Source organism: Zingiber officinale, chromosome 8B, assembly GCF_018446385.1.
Source record: "Zingiber officinale cultivar Zhangliang chromosome 8B, Zo_v1.1, whole genome shotgun sequence".
Taxonomy (NCBI): domain Eukaryota; kingdom Viridiplantae; phylum Streptophyta; class Magnoliopsida; order Zingiberales; family Zingiberaceae; genus Zingiber; species Zingiber officinale.
In genome coordinates, this window is record NC_056001.1 from 107,151,054 (window position 1) to 107,174,577 (window position 23,524).

Here is a 23,524-nt window from a genome sequence, read left to right on the forward strand (position 1 = left end):
GCCACGTGGAGGTCAAAAGACAAAATGGTCAACCTAAGGTCTGGCCGATCGGATAGGATTAGGGTTAACAGGCCGACCGACCGAGCGAGTCCGAGCGAAATCAATAACCCCCATGACAGGAGTTCGATTTCCGACGCTCAAGGTGAAAAGGGTAGTCGGGCCGAGCGGGTAGTCTGCTCGGCCAAGGCATAAAGCAGCATGGGCAGGAATAAGCTCGTCCGAGCACGCGACTGGGAATCTTCTCGGTCGGACCAATACCTACGCCCGGTCGGGAGTAATGTGCTGGCCGAATAGCTGGACGCTCGACGCGGAGAAAGGAGACTAGACCACAAAGGGAACAGTGGGAGCATCATCCTCAGAAAACACCTGTCCCTGACAACAGGTATGTTTAACGATCAGACCATAACACAGAAGCCTAAGACGAAATGGTCTGCCGTCCCATCAAAGAGATGCTCGGACTGTAGCAGTATGGTGTCAGACATGCTCTGCTGGCAAGCCCATACCGAGGTAAGGTGAGGTACACGTGTATGCCTCGATGGGAGTGCACAAGCCTCCCCATAGCTCTATATATATGAGAGCCCCCCAGACTTCAGAGGATGTATGCAATCTCTGATTCTCAACGCCACTTTTTCGCTTGTCTCTTGCCTGACTTGAGCGTCGGAGGGTCGTCGCCGGGAAACTCCTCCCGGCCCGACTTCTTTGTAGGTAGCGGCGGAGATCCACATCACCAGCCGGAGACAGCGGAGAGCGCCACGTTCCCAGCGTCCATCCACTCATCACTCGGACAGGATCAATAAACATAATTCGTGAATATTATTCACGAACGTTATTAACGAACATTAATAAGCTGAATACATATATGTTCAAGTTTATTTGTTTAGTTTAACGAGCTGTTCAAACTTATTTATTTAATTGATTCTTATATATATTGAACAAACATAAATACACCTTTACTAAATCGAACACAAAGATTATTTACGAACGTTTGATTCATTTACAGTCTATTCATGAATATTATTCACAAACATTATTCATAAACATTAACACGTTGAACGTATATATGTGTTCAAATTTATATGTTTAATTTAACTAATAGTTCAAATTTATTTATTTAATTAATTTTATATATATTAAATAAATATAAATAAACTCTTATAAAATTGAATACTAAATTTATTCACGATCTATTTAAAGTTAATGGATTCGAAAAATTTAATATCTCAATTATAAATAAATAAAAAATTTAAATGTCTATTCATCATTATTTATCTTCCATAATAGCAAATCAACCCCAAATCTTCGACTTAACCTTTGTCGCGCTTTCACTCTCTCTCCATTGGTGGAAGTTTAACATACAAAAACGCGTCGCCACTGGCACTGCATCTTAATCCCCAATTCGGTGGGCTTGAGCGCCCGCCCGACGGTCTACGCTGGCGGTCTCCGCTTGTTCGCCGCCGCGCTCTCATAAACCTACTGGTCGCCTAAGGCAAGCAACCGCATCTCTCCCCTCTTTCTTCCCTTCTTCGTCTCTTCTCCCATGGCATCGGGTGAGTCTTCCGGACGAGCAGCCGCCTCAGACTCCAGATCGTTCGATTTCGGCTCCGATGACATCCTGTGCTCCTACGACGATTTCTCCGCGCAGGACACTTCGGTTGGGAAGCGATCGGATCCCTCCGGAAAGGTTGTTGTCGTTATTTTCTTTTCTTTTTTATATTTCGCTTCTTGATGTGCCATTTCAATGTCGTGTGTCGTGATGTTGGTTAGGTTATTCCTGAATTCGTCATGGCTATGAAGAGAGTTAAACGTTTCGATTCTTGGAATGACTAGGAAGTTTTATGTTTACCTGTAATTTGGATCCTGCTGCAGGTTTAATGCGATTGTTTGCTCGGGGAAAGGGAAGATTACGGTTTCGTTTTCCTTGCATCTTGTTCGCCATTTTCCTGAAATTTGATCGGTCTCCGTTTCATGGTTTTCCGTTGGATTGCCTTTGTTTGGATGTGCATTGTCATCGTGGAATAATTTGGCCGCCTAGATTGTCTGTTGAAGCAATCTAGGTCTCCCATTTGGCTTGGATAATAGCTACCTTCAAGATGACCTATACGTTGGCCCTCTGCAAGCCCTTCATGAATAGTAATGCCCCAAGATGAAGTCTTTATATAATTCTCACTTCTTGTAATTCTATATGGTAATTGTGTATGTAGGAGCATCTTTTAACGATTTGTCTTGCTGTGTTAACTATTTGGAAAGTTCTTATCGGGAAATAGAAGTTATCATGTTTCAGTCCTTGATTTTCCAGCAAACCACATTTTTTTAACTACATGATCATCACTGAACAGGATCTCCATGAGAATAGCATGGGAAGACCATTAGTCAGTATCTATGAACAAGAAGATTATTCCAGGGAGGGTGTATTACCATCTGTTGAGAAATGCATTAAGAAGTATGCCGATAATTTACTCCGATCACTTGATGGTATCTGTGGCCGTTTGTCACAGTTGGAGATAGTCTGCTACAAACTTGAGCGATCTGTTGGTGAACTTCGAGCTGATTTTACTCACGACCAGAATGAAAAAGATGTGAAATTCAAGTTTCTTGAGAAGCATCTTCAAGAAGTAAGTGCTGATATAAAATATAATTTACTACTGTTAGTTGATTAATATGTACCCCTCTGTGGATTTGCATTTTTCTTTTTCAAGTCAAAATAGTGGTACTTGGCATTGGCAATCAAATTAACAAAATTATTTTTTGATAAACATAAATCAACAATAGTTGTTCTTTAAAAAAGAATCATGCATGAAAGCAAGGAATTTTTTTAATATCGCTTAATTTTTTGAGTGGCACTTAAATTTTCCACGTGTGTCAACAAATAAGCCAATGTTTTAGTCCTTGGGATTTAAGAGGGTACATAGTATACTCGTAAACTCAAATGGTACTTGCAATTTGGTGTTATTACGATCATTTAGTTCTCTTCCAGAAACTTGACTGAATGATGACTTTTCTTTTGAAACTCTGCTCTATCTGAAACTTATAACAAGCTTCTCATTATAACACAGTATAGTTTGAAAGCCTCAAATATGCATTTATTACATTCTATTAGCTCTACTCAGTGGAAATCTACCTTCAACAATAGTTATATATCGTTTCTTCATAGAGCACAATTTATCTATTTCACTGCATTCTTATTTTTCTGTTCTCATTGAACGCTTTTCATCAATGTTCACTGTCAGTTTGAATAATATGATCAACTCTTATTTTGATTTCGTTTTCTACTACTATAAATATTCAATTCAAAATATCCTTCCAGTTTCTAATTCTTCATGCCAAATTCTCACTCTAGATATATTTATTGCTTGGTTACTTACATTTCTATCATCACTTTTAGATAAAGGTTATATTAAACTAGCTCTCTGCAATTATTTTTTTTAGTTGATATTTTCCACAGTTCACTTTTGATTCTGGCATAGTTATTATGTTACTTTAGACTCATTTGAGTAACTGATGACTGCCATGACCACAAACTAATGGTCAAAAAATTTGATTCATTACCAATCAATAGTACAGTGACTAGATTGAATACAAGATAAGACATTTCTGACCAGTTGGATTTCGTGACATCTTGAGTTCAATAATGACCAAACTATTATTTTGTTGTTATCACAATCATAATCAACACTGCATTTTTTTGTCCGAATTATGGAATCACGATACAAATTTTATTCTTTTAGTGAGCTCTTTGTAAGGCTGCATTATTAGTATTCAAATTATTTAAAATATTTTAGCACGTTCTCCTGAGTTATATATTTATTAATCACTCTATTTCTTCTATTCTAATTGATTCAATTGGTTTAACTATAGAATCTAATTGCCACCTTTGAACATGTACACCACCTCAATGTATTTTATCTCATTATCATAGGTTGGAGCTACATGCAATTGCTTCAAGCTGTAATATTTTTTTAATCCTTTTTAGTAAAACCCCAAGTATCCTTCTTAACATTGTCATATCTATTTCATCAATTTTTTTGTAGCAAAACAACACTCTAATCAATAGAGTATGGAGGATCATATAACACTTATAATTTGCTTTTTAAGATTTGATGTTACTTGACAATCTCACAAGATTCCAAAAGCTGTCCATTACAACCACACTCTTTATTCCTATTTACCATATACCAGCTAATATCTCTTTGTCGAATAATAGATTCAAGATATGTTCTTATTAGTAGCATTTCATTTCATACATTTAATTTTAATTCCATTTTACTAAAACCTTTAGTTTCTATTTACACACGTAAACAAATAAAAATTCAGAGCTAACCCTTGATATTAAACCAACCGTTATAGAAAGCTGATTTGCAATGTTATCAATAATTATAAAGCTAGTGACTCTATTATCATACATATTGATCCTGTCTGAAAACTGTAGAGATGACGTCTGGGCACGGCGGATTGATGATTGACTGGTAGTAGACCTTTTTCTCTAAAAAGAAGCTTCTCTCCGATCTTGTACACACCGAAACAATCTGATAAAGTGTCAGTGCCTAGAAACCAAGGGGGAATCCCTGGAGAAGGTACTCCGACGCTCAAATTAGTACAAGCTTGAGCTGGTGGATGAAGAATAGTAGTAGATGCGTGCACAAGGATGAGTTATAGATGTTTAGAGAGCGTACCTTCACCACGGAGAGAACTCCCCCTTTATATACCTCTTCTCATAACCTCCGCAATCATGAGGTGGCAAAGTGTGTCAAGGTTTGTTAGGCAATGTATAATAGTTATCTGAGGAATTTTTCTTCTACCCACATGTATACCTCTTTTGTTGTTTGTAGCTTCTGTTACGGTTGACGCTAATAAAGGAATATGCTGTTATACATGGTAGGCTGACAGGGACCGGATGGTCCCTGAAGAAGGTTCTAGAAGAAGATTCTCTAACACATAGTTTATCTTTCTGATAAGTTGTTAGGATATTGCCTGCTAAGCATATCTCGGCCGGTCGTTAAGACAGTCACCGGTCGTTAAGTTGGCCGCCCTGTTAGGATGTTATTAGCTGAATATATCTCAATCGGTCATTAAGCCAGACCGCCTTGTTAGGATGTTATCTGCTGAGTATATCTCGGCCGGTCATTAAGCCCATCGCTTCTATTGGGCTCTTCGGTTGCATTCTGTATATCCTACTCTATAGTGTATCATATTGCATGTATCCTGGTTATCTAGTGAGGCCACCCGCCTTTATATCTGTCTTGGTATTAAGCCGCTTAGTTATATCCGGCGCAACCTTGAGACCTTCGTTGGAAAAATGATATAGTGTCTTGGTCATGTTGGAAATCCATTCGAGAATAATACAGCACCTCTTGCTTCTTGGAAATCCCTTTGATATTCTATGCTTTGCTGGAATTTTGTTAGGGTAGTAATATGAGGATGAATGTTGTAGGCCCGGTCGTCCTTCTACCCGATCGGGCATATACTGAGCTACCCAGAGAAACGCCGCTATGTTCTGAGAGGTTTGATCAATATGTTAAGCTGGACTGTGTTTGACTCGACCGGATATTTGTACGGCCGGGGCATGTGAACTTGTTCGACTTCATAACCAGCTGGACACACATACATGCTACCGCATGGAAACCCATTAGGGGTGGCCGACAATCAGGGTCGCCCCGGCATATATAGAGATACTCATATGAAGTAAGGAGTTTAGCTTTTCCCTTGGCCATACCTATCCCCTTGACCATACCTATGGCTAGTCTATTGGGAAGTGAGTCGGTCACGCTGGCCGATACATAAGGCCGACCATCCTTAATCTTGGTCGCCTTAAAGTTTGACCATCCTTAAAGCACTGACCTCCTAAGGTTTGATCGGCTTAAGGGTTGGCCGCCCTTATCTGACGGTTGACTTATAACTTGATTGGATTGACTCTAAGAATCTTAGTACTGGGCGACTAATTAAAGCTAGATGAGGGGATGTTATCCTTTTTCGATTGGGACTGCCACACTATCTTGACTTTGATCGCCCCGTCGTCTTGACTTTAACTGCCACATCATCTCTTGGGTCCACTTATCGCAACCTGTTTCGCAGCCTCCCCTTCAAGTCTAGTCGAAGGAGGTGTAGTCAACTGACTGGACCCAATTCCCACTTTCACCAGTTCGGCCCTTTTATCACGGCCATTAATCAATTCGCGCTCCCCTTTACGCCTTGAGGACTTAGCAATTTTTTCAAAAGTTGCTTGTCTGCAGCTAGTTGTGTGGGAGAGATTACTGAGGACGCGTGGAGAGGTGCATTGTCAGAGGAATGATTTGGTTGTCATCTCCATCATAAATGCTATTTATGGATTACTATAACGTTCCGTTGCATGCCATCTCAATCCAACGACTACCATTGAATCATACTTCATAAAAACCCTAAACAACCCATACTCCTCACACTTTGTCTTTTATTTTCTTTATCTTCTTCTCCGTCTACCTTTCACCTATAGTATTCTCCTCTCCTTCCCCTTAAGCAACCAGTAAGTCTTTTTCCCTTTCTTCACTTTGTGTTCTCTTATGGCTGAAGAATCCTTTTCACCCGGTATATCTTGACCTTTTCGGATTTTGACGCCGTCGATAAAGCTTTCCTTCGCTCTCGGTATGAAATCCAGAGCTATTGAATCGTTATCCCTTCTTTCGACGCCCATCCTTATCATCCTCCTGCTAATCACATCACCTTCTTTATGGACCTGCTAGTGGTCGGTTTCTGTTTCCTGTTCATCCGTTCCTGTCGGCAGTAAGTCAGTATTTCCGTATCTCCTTACAACAGTTTGCCGCAAACGCTATTCGTGCCGTATGTGGTACATTCATGTTATTCCATCTGTTTAGCATTCCTCCTACCTCCGAAATTTCTTTTTGTTCTCCTATCTCAAGAAATCAGAACCGGGGGTTTTCCTTTTCCAATCTCGCCCAAAATCCGTTTTCTTCAAGGACATGCCCTCTTCCAACAAGGGTTGGAAGTCGCGATTCTTTTTCCTTGAAATGCCCGAGCCCGCTTCTTGGCGCCTAACAATTTTCCTTTCCTGCTCTTCCTGACATAGGGAATTATAAACAAGATGCTACTTACCTCACCTACTTTCCCAAGCTAGGCAGCTAACAATTTAAGATTCATTGGTGGCTACGAGAAGGCCTCCTACACTTGTTTGGCTTGAGCCCCATACAAAAGAAGATTCCTGGCTCTTTCGATAAGTTTTGATAACTTAGTCACTGCATTATCACTAACTAAGGTATTCTTTATTTTGTGGAGTGAATGCCATTTTCTTGGCCCTAATCGATGACTCGATCGACTTGGATGAGAAATAAATTCGGGCTAAAGAGCGAGAACTGCATCTCGAGCGAGGCTTACAACTAGCTGCCCTGCAATGGGACATCCGATAACCTTGCGACTGAGCCTAGTGTGGCTACTGCTTCAAAGGAATTGCCATTCGCTTCCGTTCTTGTGCCTGAAAGTGTTCCCCTGGAGGGGGAGGATGTTCCTTCAAAAAGGCGCAAAAGACGTAAACTTGTTCACGCCGAAGTCCCTGAAGAGCTAGCGACATCAACTAAAGCACCTACAAGCGAGGTGCCTTCAGCTTACCTATCTCCCGTCCAAGCAAAGCCTGTCTAGGAGGAAACACAGGAATAATAGTCCAAGCGGACCTTGTCCGCTCTTCCTTTTGCTAGCCCAATGTTTGAGCTTGCCTGAATTCAAGAGGTGATCTCCCTGCTGAACGAGGCGATAGATTCCAACTTCATCCTATCTCCTTGTGTAAAGACTCCTCCAGGCTTTACTGGGCCGAGACGACCTCATTCATTTTCAACACCTTCTATGTGCCATTCGCCTAGGCCACAACTTCCCCTTTGACTACCCCGACTGGCCATATACTTTTAAGGTGTCGCTTAACGGAGGCTTGGGAGGATGCTGGAAACCAGCTCAGCGAGCTAACTCCTGGGGAGTTAGTAGACGAATATGCCTATACACGAACCAAGGTGAAGTATTTTGATCTACCCCCTCATACATTGACTGTTTCTAATGCTACCTGTCCCTTTCTTCAGAGTTGGGCGATTGAAATGAGTGCTGCATAACAATTATCCTCCCTGGCCCAGGAAAACGAAACACTAAAACAAAAACTTTCTGAAGCCGTTTCTGCACCTTCCTCTGAATGGATAAGTGGGCTAGAAACCTAACTTCAAGAGGCTCGACGACTGTCAAAAGTTGAGTTTAAGAAGGCGATCAGCTTTAAGACTTCCTTGAGGCTGCCGAAGCTAAACTCCAACCAGAGACAACCCTTCGAGCGAGTATGAAGGCGGAGCTGGATGAAAAAACTGCAGAATCTGATCACCTATCCTCCCAGCTAAAGGCCGTAACTGATCGCTTTTCCTCGCAACTAAAGGAGCAGAAGGATATACACGAGGTTGAACTCACCGCCAAGGTTTCTGAGCTGTCTGCTCGAGATGCCGAGCGAGACGCTCTCCGCTCAGACTTGGCGACCGCCCAGAATTCCCTATCTTCCAAGGAATCTGAACTGACAGGTATCTTGGCTAAGCTAATAGCTGCCCAGGCGGAATTGGAAGCATACTGAGTAGGAGAGGATGAACGCTTCCAGACGAGGAAGAAAGTTCTCTTCCAAACACCTGCCTTCAACGTGGCCATCGATCGCTTCATTAGCAAAGCACTCCTTCTTGGAGCGGAGGGCGCGGTAGAGCAACTAAAGGAAGGTGATTACTTAGTTTCCGATCCTCCTGCCCACTTCTTTGACCGTAAGAGGATAAATCATAAGGCTTCGCCTGACCTGTTTCCGCAACTGTTTTGGTTTGTCATGGTTCAATTTGTAATTTCGTTTTCCTATGGTTCAATGTCAATCTCTTCCAATAACTTAGGTCTCGATAACTTGTGTTTTTTCTTGAATGTGCATGATATACTAATCATAGTGCTAGTTCGTCTGGATCAAAGTCCGTTCGACTATAATTTACATGATTGTCCATCCGAACTCAAAGACCGAACGAGCCATAACAATTAAAGATTTCTCTAGAGTAAGGATATTTATAACCGATTGGGGTCAAATCCATTCGACCTAACCCCCGCTCGGTTTTAAGAACTAGTCCAGCATGCATTCGGCCTTACCCCCTCCTTATTGTTTCACTTATTTTCTTCTCGGGTGAGCTTTCCCTAGTGAGCTCCAAAGTTCGCTCAACCTCTGGCCGGTCGGGCCTTTGAGGGAGTGGCACAAAAAAGAAGGTTTGCTTTGATAAAGGTCTTGGTGCTTCGAAAGGACTGTTGCAGGCTTTTTGTGGGTGACACGTGTGTGTGTTTATTATAAATGCACATATTTTCCCATACTCACTGTTTCGCCTTCATATCCAACGATTCAAAACCTAGCCTACTTATTTATTGTTATAATTCGACGACTCTGCTTGAAAAAGTGGCTTTTAGGGATTTCCATGAGAAAGACTTTAAGAGGTTCAATGTCTTCATTTCTCCTTCTTCTTCTTTGCTACCTTTCCTTTGTTATCTCCTTATTTCTAACACTTATCTCCTCTTCTTCTTTTCTTTGCAAAAATGGCTGAGGATGATCTGTGGTATATGCAATACTCCTCCAACTTCACCCTTATGGATACTTATGATCTCAGAATCAACTACGGGTTACCCTCTTACGTAGTGATACCAACTGGTAAAGATTGCCCCCATCTTCCTCCATCAGAAAATATTATGGTCTTTAGAGAGCAAATTGTAGCAAGATTCTGTTTCCTTCTCTATCCTTTCATTGTCGCGGTTAGCCAATATTTTGACATTCCCCTTCATCAACTTTTCCCCAACTCCCTTCACGCGCCACTATGATTTTCCGTTTCTTTAACCTCCCTTTGTCTCCGCGTCTATTTCATCACTGCTTCAACCTTCAGCAAGTGACGGACGACCTATTCCGTTTCCGTGCCCGCCCTAAGACATCTTTATTTGATAGGATTCTGGCCCAAGGCGAATGGAGAGATAAATATTTCTTTATTAGCCTTCCAACCCCTTTGTCTTGTCCCATAACTCGGCAGCAAAATCTTCCCCCTATACCTGATTTGGGGAATATCCGCGCTGACCCAACTTTGCGCGAGGCTTTAGAGAGACTAAGAGGCCTAAAATTTAGCCTACTTGAATTAACCATTGAAGGTTTGTTATACATTTTTGGGCTTACCCTAGTCAGCCTTGGGCTAAGCGCCACCTTTGGTATGCAATCTTCACCTTTTTCTTAGTTATTTGTAAGGGTTTTTCTTATGATATTCACTTATCATAAGATAAACATGCATATCAAACGAAGAAGAGGAAGACCAAAAAAGACTTAGTTAGCAACAATAAAACAAGATAAAATTTATTTAAATATATATGATGATATAATAGGAGATAGAGCTCAATGGCATAAAAGGATTCATACAGCCGACCCCACCTAGTGGGAAAAGGCTTGGTTGTTGTTGTTGTATTCACTTATCGTTACAACGGAGGCTATCACCCCCGCCTTCCTTTCCAAACGTGCTCAACTGAAGGGAGATGTCTTGAACCAATGGGGGGAAGCCTTGCTAAAGGATCCCGAAGTGGGCTAGTGTCGTCCTCTAGTGGCAATCTACTCCTACAGATAATCCCAAAGAAACATCCTCCTCTGGCTCTTCAGACTCAGGCACTCCCCTCACATTCAAGCGCAAAAGGCTCTGATAAGTGACTTCGGGTCTAAATTTATTTGAGCAATCAACCATCGAGCGGACTTCCCTTGATGGGACCCTGGTTTCTTTCGCTCAAGGTAAAGGGCTTGGATCTCAAAAACATAGTCGATCTCATTTTAAAATTGTTATGATGAGGCCAAACATTCTTATATATGCTTCTCGTGCGACCACCCCAGTCGCCCGTCCAATTAAGACAATACCAGTGCGGCCAACTTCACCACAAGCCTTGAGCGTTTCTTCCACCACCTTGGGCTCAGAACAAACTTATGATACAAGACCGGCCTATCATACGCTCGCGCGCTTAACTGCTACGCAGTATCATCGGCTGGTCGGGAAAGTACTAGAAACTTGGCCCGCTCCATTGACTATCGTTCATTTGAGATCCCCTAGAACTTCATTTGCTTTGCCCCAAGCCCTAGATCCCCAACTGGTCCTCCTTGTCTCTTTAAACAATCTTATGTATTATCCACTCAACATGAGATGAAGGCTACTACTTCATCGTCGTATGGGGTATTAAAGTTGAAAGGTCCCTTAGCTGAATCCTAGTTGGAAGCTCGCAACCGGTCAAAAAAATCTATGACACAGGAGCGGATAAGCACGCCATGAATGCAACCGCGGTAGACTTATGACTTGGCCTATTTTGTGGACTAAGATATCAGTAACATATCTTATGCACTAAGATTTCATTGTTATTCTTTTTCAGTTTTTCGCTTCTGGGATGCACTTAAGCCAAATAGCTGTGGACTTAGAGCATGCCAACAAAATTTTGAAAGAGTGAGTAGAAGAGTTAGAATCTACCACCCTCACCCCTAGCATTGAAGCGACTATCTTACGAGAAGAGATTGAAATTCAAGCTGGGCAGCTTTTAGATATGAGGCAAAATTTGAGGGAATCCCAACTACTAGCGGAGTCATATCACACGGACAAGAAAAGATTAGAAATTCTGTTTCAAACTAGGGAATCTCCTCTCCGATCGGAGAGGGCTATGAGAGCCAAAGCCGTTTCAGATTTTGATAAAAAAACTACCTTACTAGAGGAATTAAGGACCACTCACATGACTAGCTTCTTTACACAAACTACCGCATCATATTCCAAGGATTTAATGATACTAGGCCGAGTTGGATTCTGCCAAGGTTGAACTGGAGACTTATAAGATTGGGGAGGACGAACATTTTGAGGCTAGACGAAAGACTTATCTCAACTCTCCCGCTTTTGGGACAACCTTCACCCGGCAATCTCCAAGTCCCTCTTCCATGCAACCGAGGGAGCTACCAAACAATTAAGGGAAGCTAGCTATTTGTCCACAGAGCCTCCTCCGTGATTCGTAGATCGCCATCGTCTCAATAGAGAACTTCCGAAGGACATCTTAAGCAAGTTCGACTAAGTGTATACACATATTTTTCATGTCATAGCTCTCAATTGGTTGTAAAACATAAATTAAAATGTTAGAATATGCATCGAACATTATTAAATCGCATCTGTTTTCTTGCAAACTTCTAGCGTATCTCCAGAGCCACTAGTACTTTAAACTATTTCTTAATTCGTATCATGATAATCCGAATGACCAATTTATAGGAATGAATTACCTCATAAGAATTGGAGGATATGCTGAACTATATACCGATCCCAACTAGAATAATCAAATCGGGCGACCATATTCAGATCGAACGACTATCTCCAGATATGCTAGCCGGAATAACTACTACCCTGGGTTAAGTAATGGCGTCGAGAGTACCAACCTAACCCAATAATTGTGGCCATTAGATAATCGACTCACGAACGGACCCTTCATAATGAATCTCCATGCTCAACAATAAATTTGATAGAATAACACTACTAAGTATGCTGATCAGGCCGAACAAAATAATAATTTCCTTACGATTTTAATTAGCTTGAAGATTTAAGAGTTCGAAATCTGAGGACCAGCTGGTTTGTGACCTGGCTGACGGCTCAACAATTTAGAATATAAGAGCTAATTATTTTCATCATTGCTTGCCGGACTGAACAATAGAATCGAGTGGGATAATTATATCGAACGAAAATTTAAGAGTCCGAATTATAAAGGCGTGAGAGCATGTTCGCTTATAATCTGATCGGTGGCTCAGGAGTCTGAGACTGGCCTAGTCTATAAATCAGGGGTTACAATCTTGGGACTTCTAAGCAGCGAGAGCATGCTCGTTAATAACTCGGCATATGACTTAGGAGTCTGGGACTGGCCTATTTTTAAGCCGGGGGCTATAATCTCTGGACATTTCTAAGTCGCGAGAGCATGCTCACTTATAACCCGACAGGTGAGCCTGACCCGATCTATAAGCCTGGGGCTATAATTTCTGGACATTTTTGACTCGCGAGTGCATGTTCGCTTATAACCTGGCTGATGACTCAAGAGTTTGGGACTGGCCCGGTTTATAAGCCGAGGCTATAATCTTTGGGTTTTTCTGAGCTGTGAGAGCATGCTCGCTTATAACCCGGCCGGTGGCTCGGGAGTCTGAGACTGGCTATAAGCATAGGGCTATATTCTCTGGACTTTTTTTGAGCTACGAGAGCATGCTCGCTTATAAATTGGCTGGTGACTCGGGAGTTTGGGACTGACCCGGTTTTTAAGCTGGGGGCTATAATCTCTAGACTTTTTTGAGCCGCGAGAGCATGCTCACTTATAACCCCGACGGTGGCTCAGGAGTCTGAGATTGCCCCGGTCTATAAGCCGGAGGCTTATAATTTATAATTTGTAAAAATCTCTGGATAAATTCATCTGCATTCTCATTAAGTGTAAAAGGTGTTACATAATACACAAGTAAATTACAAGAGTACTTTTTAAGTCTTATATACAGGCGTACTTTGTAAGCCCTATAAGGCTGTAGATGATTCGCGCTCTAAGGTCGGTCCAATCTTTTGCCTTCTGCATCTTCGAGATAATAGGAGCCCGATGTGAGCTTTTGTACCACCTTAAATGGTCCTCCCATTGTGGCTCCAGCTTGTTGACGTCCTAACCGATTTTATTCGCTTCCCGACCAGGTCGCCCACCTGAAAAAATCAGGGAATAACTCTTCTATTATAGTTTTGCCTCATCTTTTGACGGTAACCCAATAGCCGAGCTGTCGCCTTGTCTCTAATTTCTTCTATCAGGCCAAGCTCCATAAGGCGCTGACCCTCATTATCTTCATCATACAATCCCCTCCGATCGGACTCCACGCCAACCTCGACCAGGACCACTGCTTTACCTCCATAAACCTGGTGAAAGGGAGTTATACTTGTTGCTTTTTGAGGGTTGTATGCTATGCCTACAGTACACTAGGTAGTTCATCGACCCAACTTTCTCCGACATGATCCAATTTGATTTTCAGCCCACTGATAATTTCTTTGTTTGTTACTTCTACGGCCGTTACTTTGGGCATACGCCATGGAGGTGAAGGTCTGAGTGATGCCATAAGTAGAGCACCACTCTCGGATTTTTCCGTCTTGGAATTGCCTTCAATTATCTGAAACTAGTTTATGGGGAATTTCGAACCTGTAAATAATATGTTGTCATAAGAATTTAACAACCATGTGCTCGGTTATCTTGACTAATGATTCAGCTTCCACCTATTTAGAAAAATAGTCCACTGCTACTAGTAAAATTATCTTCTGAGCAGGTGCCAAAGGAAAATGACCCACTATATCCACGCCCCACTGATCGAACGGGCAGAAAACGTTCAAAGTTTTCAACTACTTCGTGGGGGTGATGAGGAATATTCTGGTGCTTCTGATAGGACAAACATTTTCTTACTAGTTGGGCAGCGTCGACCTGCAGAGTGGGCAAAAAATACCCGACCAGCAACACTTTTTAAGCGAGAGACCGACCGCCTGCATGATTTCCATAGGAGTCTTGATGCATTTCTTGCAAAATGTATTGTATGTTTTCTGGCCCGATGCACTTGAGCAAAGGACATGAGAAAGCTCGTTTATAAAGCTGATCACCAATCAAAGTGAATCGACCAACTCTCTTCTTAATCATATGTGCTTGCTCATCTTCGGCCGACAAACTGCCCTATTGTAGAAATAATATGATTGGTGTTCTCCAACTACTCTATAATTCAAGGTCAGCTTGTCGTTCAGTATAGGCTACTAGTAGTGTTTGCTCTATTGACCTATCTATAGCCCAAGCCGAAGCCAACTTGGCCAGATCATCTGTTGTTTAATTTTCTGATAGGAACTTTTTGAATAATTACCTCCGGGAACTCGGCCCTAAGTTTTTCAAAGGCTTTCTGCATAGTGCTTAAGCCGTTCATTATTGATCTCAAAGTTTCTTGATAATTGCTGCGCAACCAATTGTGAATCTGAGTATATTAGAACCCGAGAAGCCCCCACATGCCTAACAGCCTGCAGGTCGGCTATCAATGCTTTATATTCTGTTTCATTATTAGTAGCCTGATAATCCAGTCGAATAGATAACTGCATCCTATCTTCACTGGGCGATATCATAAGAATGTCTATACCACTGCCTTGTCGAGTGGAGGATTCATCCATATACATTTTTCAAGTCCCCTCAGGCTCTGGATTTTGTACTTCTACTATGAAATCAGCTAAGGCTTGAGCTTTAATGACCACTTGGGGTTGATACTTAATATCGTACTCACTGAGCTCAGTGGTCCACTTGATCAATCGTCCGGAAGCTTCTGGGTTGACAAGCACCCGACCCAAAGTGCTATGATCGGGTGAGAGAGGAAATAAGAACGTAATTTCTGAGCGGCTAAAACTAATCCGTACGCTAACTTCTCGAGTGCGGTATAACGACACTCGGATCCTTTCATTAAATGACTTAAAAAATATACAAGTTGTTGTTCCTTTCCCTCTTGCCTCACTAATACTGAGCCGATTGCGTGGTCAATAGTTGACAGATATACCCATAAAATTTCACCTGCTATTGGCTTAGCAAATACAGGCAGGGCGGACATATTCTTTTAGCTCCTCAAAAGCTTTATCGCAGTCGACATCCCATTAGAATTTGGTCGCTCGACAGAGTATCTTGAAAAAAGGCAAACTTCGATCGACCGACTGGGAGATGAAGCGAGAAAGGGCAGTAATCCGGCTTGTCAGCCTTTGTGCCTCCTTCAGATTGTGTGCAGGGTCCATGTCTTGAAGCGCTCGCTCCTTGCTTAGATTAACTATTATTCCCCGCTTGGTTACAATATATCTCAGGAATTTCCGCTCTTGGCCCCAAACAAGCACTTACTGAGATTAAGCTTTAGTCCATACCGCCTTAAGAGTATGACAGGTTTCCTCCACGTCAGCGCATAGGTCGGTTGCTCGGAGGGACTTAATAAGGATATCATCCACGTACACTTCCATATTCTGCTCAATCTGCTTCTAGAGTACCTTGTTCATAAGCCGTTGGTATGTACCTCTTGTATTTTTCAATCCGAATGACATAATTATGAAATTGACTTTTTCTTCATCATCCTTAGCGAGCAGAACTTGGTGATATTCTTGATATGCATCCAGTATACAAATAAATTCGCATCCAGAGGTAGAATCCACCACTTGGTCGATGCGAGGTAGTAGATAATAATCTTTTGGGCAGGTCTTGTTAAGATCTTTGAAGTCGATGCAGACCCTCCATTTATTTCCTGGCTTGAACACTAGGACAACATTAGCCAGACGGCTTGGGAATTGGACTTCACGAATGTAGCCTACTCCCAGTAACTTGTCCACCTCTTCTTTGATGATTTATTCTGATCGACCCCAAAATCTTGCTTTACTTGACGGGCCGAGCGTCGGGTAGACATAGAACACATGCTCCATGATCGTAGGTGACACCCCGGTTACTTCCTAAGGCGTCCAAGCAAAAACATCGTTGTTGTGTGTAAGACACGCAACAAGCTCTTTTTTGAGTTCTCGAGGGAGATCGACCGCCACTTGTGTAACAGCTTCCGGTCGACCTGGTCGAATCTGGACTTTCTCCTTTTCTTCGTAGACCAGGGTGGGCGGTACCTCTTGGACATTATTGACCTCCACCCACTATCTTTCGTGCAGAACTGGCTTCAATCTTTATTATATCAACATAGCACTTGCGTGTAGCTAATTGATCTCCTCTAACTTCTTCGATTTGATCATCCATGAGGAACTTCATCTTCTGGCAGAAGGTAGAGACTACTACTCGAACTACAATGAAGTTCGATCAGCGTGTCCTCACTAGGGGCTCTTCTCCAAAAGATATGGCTAACTTTTTTTGGCCGAGCGATTGAATCTTATTACCCGTGAATCCATACAAAGGAGTTACCATGAGCTGAAGCTCGCTCGGATCTATCTGCAACTGCTCAAACGCTTGTTTGAAATGATGTTGACGGAGCTATTTGTGTCAACAAAAGTACGGGAAATATTATAATTGGCTATAATAGTCTTAATTATTAATGCATCATCATGGGGGTACTTCAACCCCATTCAAATCTTTCGACCCAAAGCTAATCTCGGGCCAACCGCCTGCTTTGTACTGCAGTCGGTCGCATGAATCTCCAAACACCGGGCGTGTGACTTCCTCGCTCGGTTGGAGTCTCCATTGGTCGGACCTCCAGTTATCATATTGATGTTGTCCAGGGCGGCATTATTTCGGTTCTCCTCCTGACGGGTCGGGAGCTCCGGTTAGTTTCGAGCGTGAGTTGGGGTTCGGTTCACGGGTGGCGGTGGCGTCCTCTAGTGCCTCTCGGCCTCATGCTGATCTCTTCGGGGCGAGCCGTTCAGTCGTCGATAGGGGCGACAGTTGGGAGATGAGATCTGTTGATAGAATCTCCGATTGCCACTTTGACGATTAGCCAAAATATAACAATCTTGCGTGTCATGTGTAGTTGACCGGTGGAGGGTACACCATCATCGTGGAGCTTCTTGTGTGGGTTCGGGATATCCTTCTTGCTCGACCTCCACATGCTACATGACCTGTGGTCGTGGTTCTGGATGATGAGGTTGAGAAGCTGCTCGGGGTCCTCTAGGTGGAGGAGTGGGTAATGCTCGATGCTCGGGCGTCGGGGTCGGAGCCGGTGTAGTGGTGTCTTTCCTCTGGGCGGCTTGCACCTTTTCAACATTGATAAATTCGATCGCTCGGTCCAGCAGATGATCAAAATTTCTCGGCGGCGGTCTCCTAACCAAGGAGACGGAGTAGTCATTATTGTTGAGCCCTTGGAAAAAGGCGCTCACCAAAACCTCGGTAGTGGCTGAAGGGACGTCCATGGCCACGTATTGAATTCTTTAATATAGACCCTTAATGATTCCTTAGGCCCTTGTTTGTGTGAGAAAAGACTCAGGGGAGTTTTCTGGTAGCGTCGACTGCTTGCAAAATGATGAAGGAAATTCTTACGGAAATCCTTGAAACAACGAATGGATTCAGCAAGTAGTCGTTTAACCACCTTTGCGCTGAATCACCGAATGTAGTGAGGAACACCCGACATTTGACCCCATCGGTAATGATGGAGAAGGGCAGCGTGCTCAAATTTAAGGAGACGATCTTCAGGGTCAGGCGACCCTGAGTATTCCCCTATCGCTAAAGTTTGATAGTGCATGAGGTACTAATTTCTTCGGGGAAGTTGTATCGTGCCGGAGCCTTTTCCCTTCGCTTGTCTCGGACGGGTGCCTCTCCAGAGCTCGGCGACGTGGAGCTAGTGAGTGAGACGAACGCGCCAAATGAGGCGGGCCTTCTTCCCTGGCTGCTCTCTCCCTCTGATGAGCCGTTGTTGATGTAACGGGATTAGGTGGTGGCAGAGTACCACGGTGGCTCCTTGTTGTTGTTGTTGTTGCTGTTCCAACAATCTTTGGGCTCGTGCGTTGATCAGTAGATCTAGGTCTTCTTGCATTAAGGTAATAGTAGTGAGTCTTCCAGCTTCCTTCATCCTTGATTCTCATATCCAGGCGGAAGTTCCCACATACGGTACCAAATTTGATCCTTTCTGAAAACTGCAGAGATGACGCGTTGGGCACGGCGGATCGATGATTGACTGGCAGTAGACCATTTCCTCTAAAAAGAAGTTTCTCTCCGATCCTGCACACACCGAAACGATCCGACAAAGTGTCAGTGCCTAGAAACCAGGGGGAATCCCTGGCGAAGGCCCTCCGACGCTCAAGTTAGTACAAGCTCGAGTGGGTGGATAAAGAACAGTAGTAGATGCGTGCACGAGGATGAGTTGCAGATGTTCCGAGAGCGTATTTTCATTACGGAGAGGACTCCCCCTTTATATACCTCCTCTCATAACCTCCGTAATCATGAGGTGACAAAGTGTGTTAGAGTTTGTTAGGCAATGTATAATAATTATCTGAGGAATCTTCCTTCTACTCACATGTATACCTCTTTTATTATTTATAACTTCTGTTACTGGTGAGGCTAATGAAGGAATATGCTGTTATACATGGTCAGCTGACGAGGGACAGGATGGTCTCTGGAGAAGGATTTAGAAGAATATTCTCTCACATATAGTTTGTTATTCTGACAGGCTGTTAGGATATTGCTTGCGAAGCATATCTCGGCCGGTCGTTAAGCTGGCCGCCCTGTTAGGATATAGCATATCTCGACCGGTCATTAAGCCGGACCGTCTTATTAGGATGTTATTTGCTGAGTATATCTCGGTCGGTCATTAAGCCGACCACTTCTATTAGGTTGTTCAATTATATTCTGTATATCCTACTCTATAGTGTATCATATTGCATGTATCCTGACTATCCAGTGAGACCACCCGCCTTTATATCTGTCTCAGTATTAAGCCGCTCGGTAACCTTGAGACCTTCATTCAGAAAATGATATAGTGTCTTGGCTATGTTGAAAATTCGTTCGAGCAATAATACAGTGCCTCATGCTTCATGGAAATCCCTCTGATAATCTATGCTTTGCTGGAATTCCGTCCGAGTAGTAATATGATGATGAATGTTGTAGGCCCAGTCGTCCTTCTACCCGACCGTACATATATTGAGCTACCTAGAGAAATGGCGCTATGTTCTGATAGGTTCGGTTAATATGTTAAGCTAGGTTGTGTTTGGCCCGACCGGATATTTGTATGGCCGGGGCATGTGAACTTGTCCGACTTCATAACTTGCTGGACACACATACATGCTATCGCATGGAAACCATTAGGGGCGGTCGACAATCAAGGTAGCCCGGGCATATACAGAGAGAATCATATGAAGTAAGGAGTTTAGCTTTCCCCTTAACCATACCTATGACTAGTCTATTGGGAAGTGAGTCGGTCACTCTGGCCGATACATAAGGCCGACCGTCCTTAATCTTGGTCGCCTTAAAGTTTCGCCATCCTTAAAGCACTGACCTCCTCAGGTCTGATCGGTTTAAGGGCTGGCTGTCCTTATCTGGCTGGCCGACTTATAATTCGATCGGATTGACTCTAAGAACCCTAGTATTGGGCGACTAATTAAAGTTAGATGAGGGGATGTTATCCTTTCTCCACTGGGACCGCCACGTAATCTTGACTTTGATTGCCCCATCGTCCTGACTCTTAATTGCCATGTCATCTCCAAGGTCCACTCATCGCCCGTATCACATATCCTTTATCATATTAATATAATTATATTTTCTTTTTGTAAAATCCATCTACAGTAGTAGTTGTCAAGTTGTCAACATCTTATTTTTCTAGATGAACATTAATCACATTTTTTTTTCATTTTCATATATTTTTAATTAGTGGTCTTATTAAATAGGCATCATTTGATCTCAATCATCTCAGCATAAAATTGAATTGATTTTCAGAAATGTTTGTCTCATCTCTTCTTTTCCTCTCAGTAGCTCTTTTCTAAAATTTTCATGGTACAACAACTTCATCCCTTTAGAATAACAACAATATCATAGATGATCTTTATTCTTACAAAGTGATACTAAATAGCTTTCCCTCGAGTTTTTGGTCATTTCTTCATTCTTAAAATTTCACTGAAAGACATAGTTTAACCAATCCGCATCCATTATATCCATAACAATGAGATTTGAGTAACGGTTAGATCAGGTAGGATTTCAGAAAGCAGTGGAGTCCACTGCTCTTTGATGATGCTCAATACATCAAACTCATAAGCCTCATGTTATTAGGTATTGAACAGTTGTATTTAAACTGAGAACTTTATATATATATGGTCTTAGGTGAACTTCACTACTATAAGATAGAACAAAAGAAAAAACATGAAACCCATATTATGCAGGGTGACTACACGGATTGCCTAAGCCATTGAGCCATGAATTTTCTCATTACCTGTGTCAAATAATGCAAACTCCTTTCCCTATCTCCGAACGTCTCTGTACTTGACTATAACACCTTGCACAAGCTTGGCTGTTTAAATTGGGGGAAATAAAGCATCAGCCTCTTGAACATCTCTATGCTTGACATATATTCTCTCACTTGATTCTCTAGTGAAGATAACCTAATTGAATTTGTATTTAATTATTATAATTTTTTGTTCTTTCGTATCCAGTCTAGTATCTTCAAAAGATGGACTTTTTTATTCTGTTAGAATTGAGTAGTGTTTAACTCCATGGGTATAGAGAACTGATTTCTCCTGCAAATGGGAATAGAACTCAATGGGTTCAAATTTATTTGTACAAGTATAGAATTGTGTTACACTTGTTGGTGTTCCCAAGCACAGAAATGATAAATTAATGCTTTTTCTGTGGATGTGCTCCAATGAATGCCCCTGAAATTGCAGTTGCCTCATTCCGTGCAGTGAGGCACAACAGCGAAATTTTATACGTCACCTGTTTTCTTCATTTTTTTCAATGCCTTCTGTCATGTTCACTGAGAAATATGAAGTCTTGAATTCCGAGAGTGTTCTTTAGTTCTTTTTATTCTTCCATCTGTTTCATTTTCTGGGAGTTAGCATTTTTTTTCTGTTTGTTTTTTCTGTTTTCCTGTTTAGGTGCATAGATCTGTTCAAGTTCTAAGAGATAAGCAAGAACTTGTTGAAACTCAAAGGGAACTAGTCAAACTTCAACTTGCGCAGAAAGCTCCTGAGAAAAATGAGAATACTAATGTACGAGAAGCATCAGAGCCAAAAAGCCAGAATGAGACACCTGACACCGGGAACCAACAGTTAGCGCTTGCTTTACCTCGACAAACTGATCAAACAGTGCCTCCCGCTGGAACTTCTCAGCAAGTTCAGCCGTACAAAGAACTATCTAAACCCCAGCAAGCACCTGCCCCTCCTAACATTCAACAGGATCAAGTTATGCCAAAACAAGTTGGCAATTATTATGGTCAGCATCAAACAGTGCTGCAAGACCAACACAACCAACCTGTCCAACCTGAGACACAGTACATACAACCAGGATCCCAGCTTCACAATAGATCACATCAGGCACCGCCACAGTTGGTTCTGTCAGTAAACCAGAACCAACCTCCGCCTTTTCCTCAATACCTGCAGCAACTACCTCCACAGCCAGATCAGCACCTGCAGCAACAAATTGCTTCACAGGCTCAAATCAGATCTCCACCACCGCCATCATATACCCCTTACCCATCTCAGCCTGTGAATCCTGGTCCTGAAACATTTCCTAGTAGCGTGCCCATGCAAGTCCCTAATCCAGTAATTGTACATCCTGGAGGCATCCGCCCTGAAGCTTTTCCATATGGTTATGGAGGAAGTGGCAGCACAGCATCGCAGCCGCCTCCGCCCTTGCATCATGGCATACAGCAACCTATGCAGCCTCCAGTCAGCCAGAGTTCCTTTACCCCACAGCTGGGCAAGGGTGGCAGTTACATGGGCACTCCACCTTATCCGCCTCCATCGCACAACATACCAGGCTACAATGCTGCATACAACTACCCACCGAGCAACCTTCCAGCTGCTAGGAACCAGCAAGTACCTCCTCCAACTCACCAGTACAACTCCCAGTCCATCCACAATCACCCATATGGGGAGATGATTGAGAAAGCAATTAACATGGGATTTGATAAGAATCAGGTTATAAATGTTGTCCAGAGGATGAGCGACAGTGGGCAACCGATGGATTTTAATTCTCTGCTCGATAGATTGAATGGACAAGCTGGTGGGACATCTGCAAGAGCACGGTGAGAAAAGCTGGTAGGTGCATGCTTATGTGGGTGTTCAATTTGTCTCTTGTGCATTAATAATCTCTCTTCAGTGCTTGGCGTTGTAGATATAATTTTCTTTCATTCAATGCCCCGACCTTTATCAAATTTGTTGCAAGAAACACCGAGAGTTAAAGTGTTAAACATCATATCGACTATTCACTAGAGCTTGAGTCAATTTGTAAAGGCGCATCCGGAAGTTGTGTTAAGCTGGGACAGTTTTATTCTTGGCGGAAGATTCAAAGTCTGAATTGGCATGAAGTTTATACTTAGCCTGCAAGTTTTGAGTCTGCCTTGTAACCCAAGTTCTGGAATAGTAGCTAGCGAACGTGCAGTTGAACTGAAATGTTATATCCATGAAATCATCAAGTGTCTATTTTACTTCTTCCTGTAAAAAGTCTTCTTATTCTTCCAGATCAATGCTAGGGGTGGATACCATCAAATTCAGATCGCCTTAAAAATGAAAGATGACGACATCCTGTTGCTCTTATAGAAAAGTTAAATGACTCAGCAGTGGAAAAAGCAATTGCAGAGTAGACAGCATTTGTTCAGATGCTTAGCAATAATACCGCTGTTAGCTTCTCAATCAAACCATTTGGGCAACTGCTTCCACTGCAGAAGGAAATGCTACGATGAAAACCACATAATCAACTCTAAAAAGAAATAGCAGTTGTTGTATCTGCACACGTATTCAAGCACCACAACTGCTATAATGAAAATTAATAAGCAAGCTTTGCCAACTCCCTGCCACAATCTATATCAACATGTGTAGCACCTCCTGGTCACAAT

At 42.5% G+C, this 23,524-nt stretch overlaps 1 protein-coding gene across 1 annotated transcript; it reads left to right on the plus strand.

The window, feature by feature from the left end:
* The first annotated feature begins 1,337 nt into the window (after positions 1-1,337).
* On the plus strand, positions 1,338-23,097 carry LOC122016521 (ataxin-2 homolog). Its single transcript, XM_042573848.1, has 4 exons — positions 1,338-1,681; positions 2,337-2,612; positions 21,564-22,727; positions 22,804-23,097. The coding sequence occupies exons 1-3, from the start codon at positions 1,538-1,540 to the stop codon at positions 22,716-22,718; spliced, it is 1,575 nt and encodes a 524-aa protein (XP_042429782.1). The 5' UTR covers positions 1,338-1,537; the 3' UTR covers positions 22,719-22,727; positions 22,804-23,097.
* Positions 23,098-23,524: the final 427 nt, after the last annotated feature.